The sequence below is a fragment of the Dendropsophus ebraccatus genome, chromosome 7 (genome assembly GCF_027789765.1).
Source record: "Dendropsophus ebraccatus isolate aDenEbr1 chromosome 7, aDenEbr1.pat, whole genome shotgun sequence".
In the NCBI taxonomy this organism is placed as follows: Eukaryota; Metazoa; Chordata; class Amphibia; order Anura; family Hylidae; genus Dendropsophus; species Dendropsophus ebraccatus.
In genome coordinates this window covers 112,714,156-112,730,421 of record NC_091460.1, presented here as the reverse complement: position 1 = coordinate 112,730,421, position 16,266 = coordinate 112,714,156, and the positions used below count along the sequence as shown (strand labels likewise).

Here is a 16,266-nt window from a genome sequence, read left to right as displayed (position 1 = left end):
AGATTGGTGTCTCTAATACAGTGAACATTCAGTGCAAGTCATGTATCAAAACAAAGGAAAAAAAAGGGAGTGGGAAAGGTATTTCTGAAACAGAAACTATTTTAGTTCTGGGTTCATTTAAAGGCCACTGTAGTCAACTCCGCTCCATCCAAGTATACCAGAGCTAAACTGCAATATAAGATCCGGCTTGTGCACAAACTCGCTGCTGTCTGTAGAGAACACCTGCTTTTCTAACCCTACTAACCAGTTTAAATTGTAAATAAGCTGGAGAACGTACCAAAATGATCAGCATAACAGGACCCAAGTAGATGAGAAAGAAAAACAATGCAATCATTGTTAAACTGAAAATTCCTCGAATCCACCAGTTTTTCCATCTGAAATGTAAAACACAATATCAAGTCAGCTATTAACATAATTACGGTAGCTATCTGACCAGTACAGAAAATACGGTAGTCTCTTACACTCAGAGATCTCACAAATACATAGAGCTATGGGATCTCATTTCCCTGAATCATCTTCTCCGAGATCACACAATTTTATCCATCACATATTTCCTTTATACATTTCTATAAGCCGGTATATGTAACGGGAGATAAAAATAGTACTACACATAGATCTATTCTCTCTAAAAGAGAGCAATAAATGTCTATGAATTTCTGTGTAGTACAAATATACATGCTTGGGTTCGTCTGAACTCTAAGGCCTCATGCACACAGAGCAAGAGCGGAAGAATTGTCCGCTACGGAATGCTGCCAGCCTCCGTGTCATAATGACAGTCTATGGGAGGCTCGCGCGCTGCATCTCCCGGCGCTGAAGAATGAGCATGTTTATTCTTCTACGCGGAGAGAAGAGGCCAGCGAGCCTCCCATAGAGCGTCATTATGACATGGAGGCTGGCAATTCCGCCGCTCTTGCTCTGTGTGCACGGGACCTAACGTGTAGCATTTGATTACCGGTGGCTGAAGAAGTTGGTAACACAGATACAGCTATATCCATGTTCTCCTGGACTCCCTAATGCTGCATCAAAGTTCTTCGGCCACTGGTAATCAAACATCACACGCTCTAATTCAGACGGACCCAAGTGTGCTCGAGGTTTGCTCATCTCTAATATCAATGCTCCTGGTGAGAGGTCCAGCAATGGGACTTTTGAGTCTATAGGAAGGTTGATCCAAAAATCAGCAGAACAAGGAACAGCAGGGGGCGCTACCTGTCATAACAGGAACTGGACATTTTAACTTTCACTTTGCACCATCGCTGCCAAAATGCCAAAATGCAGTTTTCGCTGTACTGGTAGCACAATGGTTCTACAAATGGCACGTGACCCCTGAAAACAAAATCTGTGCTTCTAAAAAAAGATAGCTCTCATTCCTGTATTCCTTGATCTTAAAGCTAATCTGTACCAACTGACCCCTCTTAAACTACTGGTACCATTCCTTAGATGGTGAAAAATACTTTTTTTTTTTTTTTTTCAAATCAACTAGTAACAGAAATGTTGTTTTCTTTCCAGCTTAAAGAGCTGTATATCAATTTTACTGTAATCATTCGAGAATTAACAATAAAAAAATAAACAGTTTTCCAGAGCTGATTTAAATTCCTGACAGACATAGACTTGTGTACCTGGATGACATGCCAGACAGAGCATTGTTGAGCAGCTGCGGGGTGCTATCTGCAGGGGCGGGGGCATCTGCAACATCAGCCTCAAATGCAGAGTCGGCATCGGCCTCTGCATATTTGTCCTCCACTGTTTCCTGTAGAATAAAACAAATATATGAATGCCTTCTCTGGTTATTAGAGAAAAAAAACACTGGCACTTGATATATAGAAAATAATAAAGATGTCATGCTTACTTCTCCACGCTCCCCCAGTGTCCTCCTGCCGTGACACTTCCACAGATGTACTTGTCTCTGCAGTGACAGCCCAATCAGCCAATCCGAGACAACGCCAAAGTCAGTGATTGGTTGAGTGGGTCTGACATAATACTTTCTATATCCCAACACCAGAGTACCCCTTTAAAGGGGTTATCCAGCGCTACAAAAACATGGCCACTTTTCCCCCTACTGTTGTCTCCAGTTCAGGTGTGGTTTGCAATTAAGCTCCATTTACTTCAATGGAACAGAGTTTCAAAACCCCACCCAAACTGGAGACAACAGTAGGGGGAAAGTGGCCATGTTTTTGTAGCACTGGATAACCCCTTTAAAGCAAGGTCTAGATCTGTTTTGATCTGTTTTTCCACTGACTTCCTGGTTTATTAAAAAAAAAATAAGGGATCAAAACGCATCAGTTTTTTTTAACGTACACAAAAACATGGTCGGCCTTTCAACCTTAAGATTCCACTGAAGTGTTGTAGGCGGTTTAAAGACCATGGCTTTTGCTGTATAATGAAACTAAAAAAAAATGTCAGGAAAATCCAACTAGATCAGCCTAACTTTCTATCGGATTAATCAAAATCGCTTTGAATAATAGGGAAAAAAATAAAATTGAGATTTAAATTGAGAATAATAAAAAAAAAAATTACATTTTTTAGCCATATCACTCAGCCCTAGCTTATTCTGACTACAACCACATCCCCCATTATGAGGCTATGTTGTGGAATGCGTTCCGAAGGCGGGAGAAACCGCTCCACTATTCCCCCCAATAGCCGTGTGATGATGCAACATGGTGCTATTGGGGGAGAAATGGGGGCAGTGTTTCCACCTCGCTTGGAACACATTCCACAGCCTAAGAGCCGTAATACACAGCCTGACATTACACTGTAAGTACTGAGCCTTTTACACGGCTCAATCATCGTGCAGCAAGTACAGTATATATCGATAGCGATGTCCGTGCAACCCTTGCTTTGGTGTAAAAATAATGATGTAGTTACCGGTTGAGGGCAATGCATGGCTGATGTTAAAAGAAATTGATCAGTCAATGATCGTTTCTTCAGCCGATATTGTCTTTATTATGCCGGAATACCGCCACTGCAGCTTTTGTGCCAAAACCAGAAGTGGATCCAACAGAAAAGAGAAGTACAAGTCCCCTCTTTATATTGTCCATCCAATTTGAATCCACTTCTGGCTTTGGGACAAAAACTGCAATGGTAGTTTTCCATAAAACTGTCCTGTGTGAAACCAACCTAAAGGCCCTATTACACGGAATGACTATTGGCCTGTACACCAAGTGGGTGTTCAACTTAGTGGAGATGGGTAGCCAGGCCACAGATGTTAGCCAGCAAGCGTGATGAATGCAGAGTCCACAGAATAATACATGGGCATAAGCTGTAACAATATACCCAAGTTATAATAAAAAAAGCCATTTATATACACAGGTTTACTAGAGAGCAAAGAATGGCACCTCTTGTCCCCAATCTACGATCTCAAGGGTTATATCCACAAGAGTATGCAGTACATCCAGACACGAGAGCCACTCACATACATCTCCTCCATGGACAAGATGTATGCAAACAGTGCAGACTCAGAAAACCCTTTCAATGACTCCTGCTGGCCATACACATAAGCCTTTCCCATGGACAGGCCTGTTTGCAAACCACTTAACTTGGGGACAAAGAGAGAACAGGACTAGGTGCTTTTGAACCCCTCCACAGTATCTCTCTTCCAAGGTGGCCATACACTCTCTTGTTATCTCTCTGGCGCCGGTCCTCCTCATATACAGAAACAGTCGGTGAGGTCGAGCATTCCAGTTTTCTTTATAAGAAGGTGTAAGCTGCAGCCAGAGAGCTCTGGCTGTGGCTTATCTCTCCCAGAACAAAGGGACCGGGTGGTGATTTTCCATCATATCCAACCCTTATCGCCACCAACATCATCTTTCGGTGGTAGTTCAGGAGACCCCTTTACACTCTACATTGACGGCTGCACACGCACAATGCCCTACCTAACTTATCAGGCTTTTACTTTAGGTGTTCGAGTGGAGTGCTATTTAAATCGGAACTTATGAAACACTAGGTCCCATGCTTTCTATACATGTTATATAGCATTTTGAGAATGCTGCATTGTTTAGCACCTGAGAGTGGCCCCCTCTCTTACTGGCTCTTAGGGTCCTATTACACTAAGCAATAGAGATGAGCGAACCGGGTTCGGGTTTGCGTCCATCCAAACCCGAACAATCGGAATTTGATTAGCGGTGGCTGCTGAACTTGGATAAAGCTCTAAGGTTGTCTGGAAAACATGGATACAGCCAATGACTATATCCATGATTTCCACATAGCCTTAGGGCTTTATCCAAGTTCAGCAGCCACCGCTAATCAAATGCCGAAAGTTCGGGTTCGGATGGACTCAAACCCGAACCCGGTTAGCTCATCTCGACTAAGCAATTAACGACTGAGGGTCCATTTACACAGAAAGATTATCTGCCAAAGATTTAAAGCCAAAGCCAGGAATGGATTTGAAAAGAGAAAAAATCTCAGGTTTTCCTTTATGACCTGATCTTTGTTTATAGTCTGTTCCTGGCTCTGGCTTCAAATCTTTCGCAGATAATCTTTCTGTGTGACAGCACCCTAACAATAAATGATTGCAAACGAGATTGTTTATCGTTAGCCTGAAATCGTTCACCCTATTACACAGAACGATAATGGTTAGGGTGCGTTTACACAGATTTATCTGACAGATTTTTGAAGCCAAAGCCAGGAATGGATTGCAAAAGAGGAGAAATGCCAGTCAAGCCTTTATGAGCTGTTCACTGGTTACAGTCTGTTCCTGGCTTTGGCTTCACAAATCTGTCAGATAAATCTGTCTGTGTAAACGCACCATTAGTTACGATCGTTACTACGATCGTTTACTCCATCTGATCCCAGCAAAACAATAGACAATTGTCTATTACACTGAAAGATTAGTGAAAAAATGCGGAACTTAAGTGAACGAATGTGGAATTACAGCGAACGATTAGCGATGATTTTAGGTTCAGATCTAAATCAACGACACACAAACGCTTTTTCAATCGTTGCCTGCAATTACACAGAACAATTATCATTTAAATTTGAACGATATAATGATTTCTCGCACGATAATGGTCCCGTGTAATAGGGCCCTTAGATCTAAGCAGGAGATGCCCAGGTCTGTGATAGTGTGAACAGGGCCTGAGAAGCTTCCTGCAGCCTTGCCTATTATTAGCAGAACATTCCAGAAACACTGATCACTTATGTGGCTGTAAAGGTGGAGTGTAGGTGTAGCCAACATTCAGCGACTTAATCTATGAAACATCTAAGAAACTGCTGAACAACATGTATTTAGATACCAGACCATAATTGGGTCAATCTTGTGCAATTGAGGAAGATGACACGACTACAGTACGGCCTGAGTCACCTGCTGATAGTCACTGACAGGCTTCCATGGAAGGATTACCAGCACATTCACCCCATAACCAGACGTGGGAAATGGTCCCAATGATAATAAGAGCAGAATAAAAGCTTTCTCACTTCAGCCATGGCAGCCAGTTATACATTCTACCAGCAGCAGCAGCAGGCAATGGAGGGGAATGGAGCGTTACATGGGATAAAGGTGCAGGCTGTGACCACTACTGATATATAGCGGGGGCTGTGTCCACTGATATATAGCGGGGGCTGTGTCCACTACTGATATATAGCGGGGGGCTGTGACCACTACTGATATATAGCGGGGGCTGTGTCCACTACTGATATATAGCGGGGGCTGTGTCCACTACTGATATATAGCGGGGGCTGTGTCCACTACTGATATAAAGCGGGGGGCTGTGTCCACTACTGATATATAGCGGGGGGCTGTGTCCACTACTGATATATAGCGGGGGCTGTGTCCACTACTGATATATAGCGGGGGCTGTGTCCACTACTGATATATAGCGGGGGCTGTGTCCACTACTGATATATAGCGGGGGGCTGTGTCCACTACTGATATATAGCGGGGGGCTGTGTCCACTACTGATAAATAGCGGCAGGCTGTGTCCACTACTGATATATAGCGGCAGGCTGTCCACTACTGATATATAGCGGGGGGCTGTGACCACTACTGATATATAGCGGGGGGCTGTGACCACTACTGATATATAGCGGGGGGCTGTGACCACTACTGATATATAGCGGGGGGCTGTGACCACTACTGATATATAGCGGGGGGCTGTGACCACTACTGATATATAGCGGGGGGCTGTGACCACTACTGATATATAGCGGGGGCTGTGTCCACTACTGATATATAGCGGGGGGCTGTGTACACTACTGATATATAGCGGTGGCTGTGTCCACTACTGATATATAGCGGGGGGCTGTGTCCACTACTGATATATAGCGGGGGGCTGTGTCCACTATTCATATACAGCGGGGGGCTGTGTCCACTACTGATATACAGCGGGGGGCTGTGTACACTACTGATATATAGCGGCAGGCTGTGTACACTACTGATATATAGCGGGGGGCTGTGACCACTACTGATATATAGCGGGGGGCTGTGACCACTACTGATATATAGCGGGGGGCTGTGACCACTACTGATATATAGCGGGGGCTGTGTCCACTACTGATATATAGCGGGGGGCTGTGTACACTACTGATATATAGCGGTGGCTGTGTCCACTACTGATATATAGCGGGGGCTGTGTCCACTACTGATATATAGCGGGGGGCTGTGTCCACTATTCATATACAGCGGGGGGCTGTGTCCACTACTGATATACAGCGGGGGGCTGTGTACACTACTGATATATAGCGGCAGGCTGTGTACACTACTGATATATAGCGGGGGCTGTGTCCACTACTGATATATAGCGGGGGGCTGTGTACACTACTGATACATAGCAGTGGGCTGGGTCCACTACTAATACATAGCGGTGGGCTGGGTCCACTAATGATATATAGCAGGGGGCTGTTTCCACTACTGATATATAGCGGGGGGCTGTGTCCACTATTCATATACAGCGGGGGCTGTGTACACTACTGATATTAGTGGATATTAAGTTTGCAATTATGATGGAGGAACGGCAGGTCAGTAGCTTGTTTTTTTTTATTTTTACTTCTTTCGGGTAGCTTCACACGTTTCACGCAGATTTCATGCTGCGAGTTTGCAGAGAAATCCGCTGCGGATCCTGGTAGTATAAAGTGAATGGGTCACATATCCACAGCGGAATTTTCATTCCGCTGCTAGTATGTGACCCGGCCCCTTTAACCCCCCGCATCCCGCAGCCCCCGGCCTGGAGAATACATTACCTGCTCGGCGCGGTGGCTGTGTGGGAGTCTGTCACACAGCCGCGGCGCCGAGCAGGTAATGTATGCTCCGGCCGGTTAAAGGGGCCGGGTCACATACTGGCAGCGGAATAAAAATTCCACTGTGGGTATGTGACCCATTCACTTCACACTAGCAGGATCCGCAGCGGATTTCACTGCAAACATGCAGTGTGAAATGCGCTGCGGATCCAGTACGTGTGAAGCTACCCTTCAAGTGATATTGTCACCCCCCCTTCCCCTTTACTCTATGTGCGGTTCTCTGCACCATCCACAAGCTTAGATGCTGCACATTCCATATAGACCTGTATAACACTTGTCTGTGTCTTCTTTCTGCTTTAGGCTATGTTCACATTACGTAAAACTACGGCTGTAGTTCTCGCCGCAGAACTACGGCCATAGTTTTTAGGGGTGGAACATAGCCTTATTTTCAATGGGATCCCGGCCGGAGCGTACACACATCGTATGCGCTCCGGCCGGGATCCCATGTGGCGCCGGAAAAAACTGACCTGTCAGTTGACACAGTGAAGCGAGCGGCTCCGGCCGCTTGCTTCACTGTGGGCTATGTGAAGCTCTGATGCGGGCGCGCGCTGATGGGCCCGCATCAGAGCTCCGCGGCCGGAAAGATCACCCGGCCGGTACTTAATTACGGGGTCACGGAACAGCCGGGTGTTCACGTAGTGTGAACATAGCATTAAAATGGCTTCATTTCATCAGTGGACACTGTCACCTAGGTGGGGCTTCATGGCAGTTTGGCTTCTTCTCCCCAGCAGGAATATATATATATATATAGGCCCCATTGCTGTGAAGCCCCAACCTGGGTGACACTGTTAACCAATAAAATGAAATAAGTGTGTGGGGGGGGGGGGGAGGTGACAATATGACTTTAAATCGCAATTAGACTTCTATGGTCAAATAAAAGCATGTTGTATAAGGGGATAAGAAAAACATGGCTTTTGTCCAGAAACACCACACCTGTCCATGGATTTGTATCTGTTCACTGCAGCTCAGCTCCATTGAAATGAAGAGGGGTGACCTATAAAACCACATACATAACCTGTGCAGGTGTGGTGCTTTCTTTTTTTCTGTATCCTTGTACAACCAATTTAAAGAAGACTTGTCATCACTTCTCTATGAAATATTAATCTCTTATTTCTCACAGAATTTGCTGTGTTGGAGAATCTGCACCTGGAAAGGCTGGAGTAATGGGAGATGGCACTAAGAGCAATGGATTGAGTCTGGAATAAACAGACCGCAGACGCACAACACTTGGTGCCATTTTGAGTACAAAGTATTATCAAAGATTTATGAAACATGGCCCTTAGCAACCAATCAGATTCCACCTTTCATTTTCCAAAGAGCCTATGAGGAATGAAAAGTGGAATCTGATCGGTTGCTAGGGGCAACTAAACCATGTCGGAGAGGGGTAACTAATGGCATTGACTACTGGTTCTATAGTTGTAGGTGGTGTAATCAGGGCCGTATTAACAACTGCTGCTGCCCTGGGAACTAACCCTGAAGACGCCTCATCTTGGGAGCGTGGGGGAGAATGGTTTCTGCCACATGCATTTTTCTTCATGTAGAAACATGAGGGGAGATTTATCAAACATGGTGTAAAGTGAAACTGGCTCAGTTGCCCCTAGCAACCAATCAGATTCCACCTTTCATTTTCCAAAGAATCTTTGAGGAATGTAAAGTGGAATCTGATTGGTTGCTAGGGGCAACTAATGCTGCGGGTACACAGAGCGATAATTCGCCCGATCGTACGATTAACGATTTCGAAGTAACTTTTTTTTTTATAATGATCAGCGTTTAGACGGAACGCTATATCGTCGGGAAAAATCGTTTTGCCATAGCTTAAGCCTATCTCACACATAGGTTAAATCGGTGAACGGCTACACGGAGCGATCTGCGAATTTTTTGCGAACGACGATTTAAGAACATGTTATAAGATCAAAATGAACCATCTCTCGCTCGTCGTTTGATCGTTCGCTGCGTTTACACGTACGATAATCGTTCGAATTCGATCGTTATCGTGCAAATTTGAACGATAATCATTCAGTGTAAACGCAGCATAAGCCAGTTTCACTTTACACCATGTTTGATAAATCTCCCCTATTGTCTGAATCGCGTTTTCCATGGTTTTTAACTGTTTAACCACAGGATTGGTAGACTGGTAATGGCTCCAAGCGTCATAATTACCACCGCCACACCAGACCTGACTAATACCGCCATACTGTGACTGGCTAACAAAGCCACACCAGACCTGACAAATACCGCCATACTGTGACTGAATAACACCGCCATACCAGACCTGACCAATAACACCATACTGTGACTGGATAACAACACCACACCAGACCAATACCGCCATACTGTGACTGGATAACACTGCCATAGCAGACCTGAACAATTCCACCATATCAGCCCCCCCCCCCCTACAAAAAAAAGTTGTCACCTTTCCCCTGCTCCCTGGTGCTGCCCCCCTGCAAGGTGCTGCCCTAGGCACCGTACCATGGGTACCTAGTGGTAAATACGGCCCTGGGTGTAATATAAGAGGTAAAATGCAGAGGGATGTATATACTGCAGACTTGTATGCAATAAATAAACGGTGCCCAAAAGATACTTCCAATATACCTTTTTTTTTTTGCATTGTTCAAATCTGTTGGGCACACTGTCTGCTATATAGTCGGTGTGATTCTAATGGGATTATTTCATCTAAGTTAGAGTGGGTTCGCACTGTGTTTTTGCAATCCGTTTAATGGATCCATTTTTTTTAACGGACAAAAAAAAATATATAGTGTCAGCAACGTTTTTGCGCCAGTCAAAAAAAATTGATCCGTTTTGATCCTTTTTTTTTTATAATGGAAGTCAATGGAAAAACGGATCAAAACTGATGCACACAAATGCATCAGTTTTTGCAATCCGTTTTTCATCAGTTTTTTTCAAAATACACAAAATACCTCAATACATTTTGATTCTGCTGTTAAACCTATGGCACGAGGATTGTATCGTTCTCCCCACAAATTCATGTACAATAGCATTCAATGAGATATACCACAATCTGATTGACATGATATTGTAACATGATTTAGTTGTAATAAAGCTGGCCAGTCTTTTCATATCCTTTTGTATGGCCGGGACCAGACATTTCTCCTGGCTTTCACGTAATGCCTTTTGGTAACCATTAAAAGGGGTAATGGTGCGTTTACACAGACAGATTTATCTGGCAGATTTTGGAAGCCATAGCCAGGAATGGATTTGAAAAGAGGAAAAATCTCAGGTCTTTCCTTTATGACCTGTTCCCTGTTTATAGTCTGTTCCTGGCCTTGGCTTCAAAGATCTGTCAGATAAATCTGTCTGTGTAAATGCACCATTATCCAGCGCTACAGAAACATGGACACTTTCTTCCAGGGACAATATCATGCTTGTCTCCAGTTCAGGTGAAGTTTGCAATTAAGCTCTGTTCACTTCAATGGAACTGAATTACAAAACCCCACCTAAACTGGAGACAAGGGTGGTGCTGTCTCTGAAGAAAATGGCTCTATTTTGTAGCATTGGATAACCCCTTTAAATATAAGTGTGAAGGATCCTGCATAAGGCTTTACCTGTCTGTCAGAGAGGAGTATGGCTAACCTATGGGCACCGGCCGATCACAGAGCCCACTCTCTTGTAACCTCCTAGCGGCATTGGGAGAAGACCTATACACATTTCTTGCGCGTGGCGTCTTCCACTATCTGACTCACTTCCGCTTGTTAAATAAACTATTCAGATAATAGGTAGGCATTTTATTTTATTGTCTGTTAAATGAGAGTAGAAGCTTGTTACTTTCAGAAATTTATTTAAAAATAGTAATTGCAACCATAAAAGTTATATAACATAAAAACTGTTCAGGTCATGCGTCATGCTCTACAACAAGGGGTAGGGGAACCATGGCTCTCCAGGCATGATGGGAGTTGTAGTTTTGCAACAGCTGGAGAGCCAAGCTTTCCCTCCTCTTGCTCTACAAGATTCAATAAGGCATGTAAGAAGAAGTGCTAGATAGCTGAGGGGTAGACAGGGTTAACTCTCTGGGTAATAGGATAAGTAGTTGGCTAGGAAAGATAGCTGTCCCACAGTGCTTGAGTCTTATTCCCATGTTTTGTGCGCAGTCCTTATATGCAGATGGTGTGCAACCAAACAAGATTATTGGGAACTCCCGGCATCATGTATCATTAGCCATCTTGCTTTGTTATTACTGTAAATTTGCTCATATCTAGTCAGTACAGTACCATGAAGATTTTTCGAACTCCCGGTATCATAATGATGCATGATGCTGGCAGTTCTGATAATTTGATCCGTTGCACGTCGTCCGAATTTATGGACTAGAATTCTAAGTATTACCAATCCTAAGCCAAGTCTCTCCTACCCTAGGAAATTTTATTGAACTAACCCTAAAGCTAAGCTCACCCTGAACTAATGCACCAAAATACTGTCACCTTCCGCCAGTTCTGAGCCTGCCACTTTCTGCTAAAGACACAGAAAACTGTGTGTGAGCTGTTCACTATGTCTTGAATTTGAACTTCCTCTTCCCCCCTACCTTCTTAGACAGCTTATGTAAATAGCTCCCTGTCCGTCTGTCTCTGCACTCTGTAATGCTGAGAAAGTTACTGGTGACCTCACTGTGATTAACCCTCCCGGCAGAGACAGATGGCCAAAGATGCTGTTTATATGAGCCGTCTCAGAAGGGAGGGGGGAGACGTAGTGTAAAGCTCACACACAGGTTTCTCTGTTTCTAGCACAAAGCAGCAGCTCAGAACTGAGGGAAGGAGCAAGAAAACATAATAATAAGCATGAAACAAATTGTTAGTCTCCAGGAGGGGGATGATTCAACATGTATTTTATCTGACTGGATAACCCCTTTAAAACACCTGACTACTATACAAGTTTGAGTAGCATAATTTTTTCTCTAATTTTGAACACACACAGTCAGACTATAAAACTCCCTTAAATATACAAGGATGGTATGGTAAGAGCACATTGGCTGCACATAGACAGCTGTCTCCCTAATAAAAACTGACTTCACAGTATGGCTGCAGCTTTTCTACAGAATCTGTAAGTACCGCTGCCAACTCATGAGCACATGCTTAGGAAAACTCGAGAAGCGCTTTAGTTTGGCTGCCATGCCAAATCATATCAAGCGGAGTTACTGGCCGGGCATGTGTAAATAGCAAATATGACACCAATGCCTAGAGTAAATGCTAAAAGCATCAAATGTCCGGAAAGTCAAGATAATAGAAACCAGTCAATTCTATGCGGACGTGTCCACTGTCTGTGATAATGTGAGCTTGTTTCTTCCACTTTTCTACATGCATGGACAATAGGGCCCAGCCTACACGTGGTGGCCGATAGCTGCACGATCCCTCCAGGTAATACGGCCGTTTTATCAGCAAGCTCTTGTAGCCATGGCGTCATCCACAGGCAGAAGCTATAGAGAAGGGAGCTGATCAAGTTACACAAAAGACAACAATGCACAAAATTCAAGCTGGACTACATGAACTAAAAATAGAAAAACAGAACAGTAATATAGGACATATAACCGGTTAGGGTAAGGCAGGGGTCAAAGTACATTTTTCTGTTTGCATTTCACTGGATTCCATTTCTTTATGCTTTATAGAATAGTAGTCTGCTTTATTGTGTCCAGCAAAATCTGTAAAAGTTGCAACGCGTTTCAGGTTTAGGCGGATTAGGATTTTTAGCATTTGTTTATTGTAAATGTTTTATTCTTCTGAAAAAGTACACGCTGGTATGGAGGAGAGGAGGCATGGCCGCAGCGGCTTGGCACCACCGCTCCAACTATTTAAAAACAAGTAATTTTTGTAAGTGTGTAAAAGCCCAACAGCAGCACTACTTTTATGAATTTTTTTTAATTAAACCAACTTACTTCTCTTAAAAAATCTCCAGTTTTCCACTACTTATCAGCTGCTGTATGTCCTGCAGGAACTGGTGTATTCTTTCCAGTCTGACACAGTGATCTCTGCTGCCACCTCTGTCCATGTCAGGTACTGTCCAGAGCAGTAGCAAACCGAATGTTACTACTGTTGTTTCTATACTCTTTGTTAACCCATACGTTAGCTTGTTGTACAAACATGTTAACTTTACTTTTGGCACTAAAGTCAGTGCTTATATAGATTTTCTCTTTTGTAATATGTTCTTAAAAAACCTAATAAAAACATTGAACCAGAAAACCTCTACTGCTCTGGACAGTTCCTGACATGGACAGAGGTGGCAGCAGAGAGCACTGTGTCACACTAGAAAGAATACATCACTTCCTGTAGGACATACAGCAGATGATAAATATGGGAAGACTTGATATTTTTTAAATAGAAGTAAATAAAAAATCTATATAACTTTCTGAAATCAGTTGATTTTCACTGGAGTATCCCTTTAACCATGATATTAATTTAGGCCATATCAACCAGCCCTAGCACATAGTGACAAACCCAATCTCAAATAATCTAAATCCCAGGTACAGGTACAGAAAGGGCCCAAAAGTCTCCCATGTTATATTAAAGGGTTCACAGGGACCTAAAATAGAAGCCTGGTGGGGACCAGAGCAGTCTCAAGCATTGGTTACTCCAGGCAATTGGTAATACGTACGGACGGCTCCCAGGACTCTCTCCTGCCCTTGTGTCCAAAAATATCAGGAGACTTAAAAACAATTGTGTGACTCGAGATCCATCAGTTCTTATACAACATTATAATACATATCTAATAAAGATGTAATATATTTCAGCAATATACTATTTGCTTATGGGGATATTACAGCTTGTCAGTCTAGATTTTCAGTGAGTTGTGTAGTCCTCAGATAATCAAAGCGTTCATGTACATAGACGTATTCTTTCAATGCTGTCTCATGTCACTGGGGAAGTAAAACTGGCCACTTCATCTACAAGGGTCACATGGAGTCACAGACTTTCAGGAGGTTACCAAAGTACTGAGCCCAAAGCTCTATTCCTATCCCAGGATTCAGAGTTTCTCCTATGTAACATTTAAAGGGGTACTCTGCCAAAAAAAAAATCAAATCAACTGGTGTCTGAAAGTGATATAGATTTGTAATTTACTTCTATTTAAAGTTTTTAAATCTTCCAGTACTTATCAGCTGCTTTATGTCCTGCAGGAAGTGGTGTCTTCTTTTTCTGTCTGACATGGTGCTCTTCTGATGCCACCTCTGTCCATGGCAGGAACTGTCCAGAGCAGGAGAGGTTTTCTAGAAGGTTTCCTTCTCCTCTGGACAGTTCCTGCCATGGCCAGAGGTGGCAGCAGAGAGCATTGTGTCAAACTGAAAAGAATACACCACTTCCTGCAGGTCATACAGCAGCTGATAAGTACTGGAAGTAATTTACAAATCTGTATGACTTTTTGACACCAGCTGATTTGAAAGAAAAACATTTTCACTGGATAACCAATTTGAAAAAAAATCTAAGTGGCAAAAAACCCATCCTGTATGGAGGTAATACTGTACTACATTGCTAGGATCCCATAGAACGTGTTAAATTCTACACTGATAAAACATTTATTGGCAGTGGATCTAAAGTCCAGCGTACTGACTAGACAGTGATACAGGGTGCTAAGGTGGATTACTTAGTCCACGTTTCCACTCCTTTATTTACCGAGGGCACCATGCCATGTGCTCAAACAAGACTCCTGTATTGGGAACGCTCACCACCATAAATTGTGTTTGACAACATAATTCACCGGATTTTCGGCTCTTTTTCCAGGTAATAAAAACAGATCAAACATAACAGTGTTTCATTTAACAATGAGGAAATATATCAGTATAAAAAATAAAAAAACAATCCTGGAATCCAAGAGTAGTCACTTGTACGGCGTCTTCTTTATTCAGCCTTTGTAATGGATACTGGGACTTTCAAAGCAGACAAAGTCCCCGAGCTTTTTATAGAATGAAGAGAGTCTCTAACAATGCGGCTTTTATATACCCATCAGGATATGCGGATAGCTGTTCTGTAAAGACTGTAATGGCAACCACGGAGCATCGGTAAGGCTATAGGTACACATATTTAGATGGGAGCTAGATGATGCCACCTATTCATTAGGTAATGTTAGATTAAAGGGGTACTCCAGTGTGGGGGCACTTTTGCGCTGGGACCGGGGACAAGGTGGCCGAGGGAAAAGACGTCTACTCACCTCCCCGGTTCCAGCGGCGGGTCCTGCATCGCGGCGCTCCGGTGCCCGGCCGCTTCCGGGTGTCTGACGGGGGCCGGAGACGTGACGCCTCAGGTCCGCTCAGCCACTCAGTGAAGGAGGCGGGATCTGAGCGGACTTAAAACGGATCCCGCCTCCTTCACTGAGTGGCTGAGCCGGCCTAACACGTCACGTCTCGGCCCGCGTCAGACACCCGGAAGCGGCCGGGAACCGGGCACTGGAGCGCCGCGATGCAGGACCCGCCGCTGGGTCACCGGTGAGGTGAGTGGACGGTTCCAGCGCAAAAGTGCCCTTACACTGGAGTACTCCTTTAAGGGTGTGTTCACATGCGCAGGATCCGCAGCAGATTTGATTATGTGTTCAGTTATTCAGTCAAATCTGCAGCATATCTTCTGCGGATTTGCACCATCAAATCTGCTGCGGATCCTGTACGTGTGAAGCTACCCTTAGGGTAGCTTCAGAGGTAGCGAATTTCATTCCGGCCCCCTTAACCTGCTGCCGCCCCTGGGGGATACTTTACCGTATCTGTGATCTGGCTGCATCTGAGGCTCCCGTCTACTGTAGGTCCTGCGCAGCCAATAACTGCACGGCCCCGCTGCAGTCACTGATTGGCTGTGGGGGACCTACTGGAGCCAGGAGCCTAGGATGCAACCATAGCGCAGATCAGGTAAAGGATGCTCCGGGTTAAGGGGGGCGGCATTTACATACAGTGGAATTAAAATTCCACGGTGAGTATGTAACCCCATTAAACTCAAAGTAGCAGAAACAGCTGTGGATTTCACTGCTGAACTGGCAGGGTGAAATCCGCTGCGATTCGTTACATGTGAAGCTACCCTAAAGGCCCTATTACACCAACAGATTATTTGACAGATTTTT

The 16,266-nt window shown here is 44.1% G+C and overlaps 1 protein-coding gene across 1 annotated transcript in view; it reads right to left on the bottom strand.

The window, feature by feature from the left end:
• The window catches only part of CDS1 (CDP-diacylglycerol synthase 1), a 52,637-nt gene that overhangs the window by 23,860 nt on the left and 12,511 nt on the right, over positions 1 to 16,266 (bottom strand). The window contains exons 2-3 of the mRNA XM_069978198.1: positions 1,617 to 1,747; positions 278 to 374 (exon numbers count right to left, since the gene is read on the bottom strand). Coding sequence (XP_069834299.1) covers positions 278 to 374; positions 1,617 to 1,747 — 228 coding nt within the window. The remainder of the gene's footprint in view (positions 1 to 277; positions 375 to 1,616; positions 1,748 to 16,266) is intronic.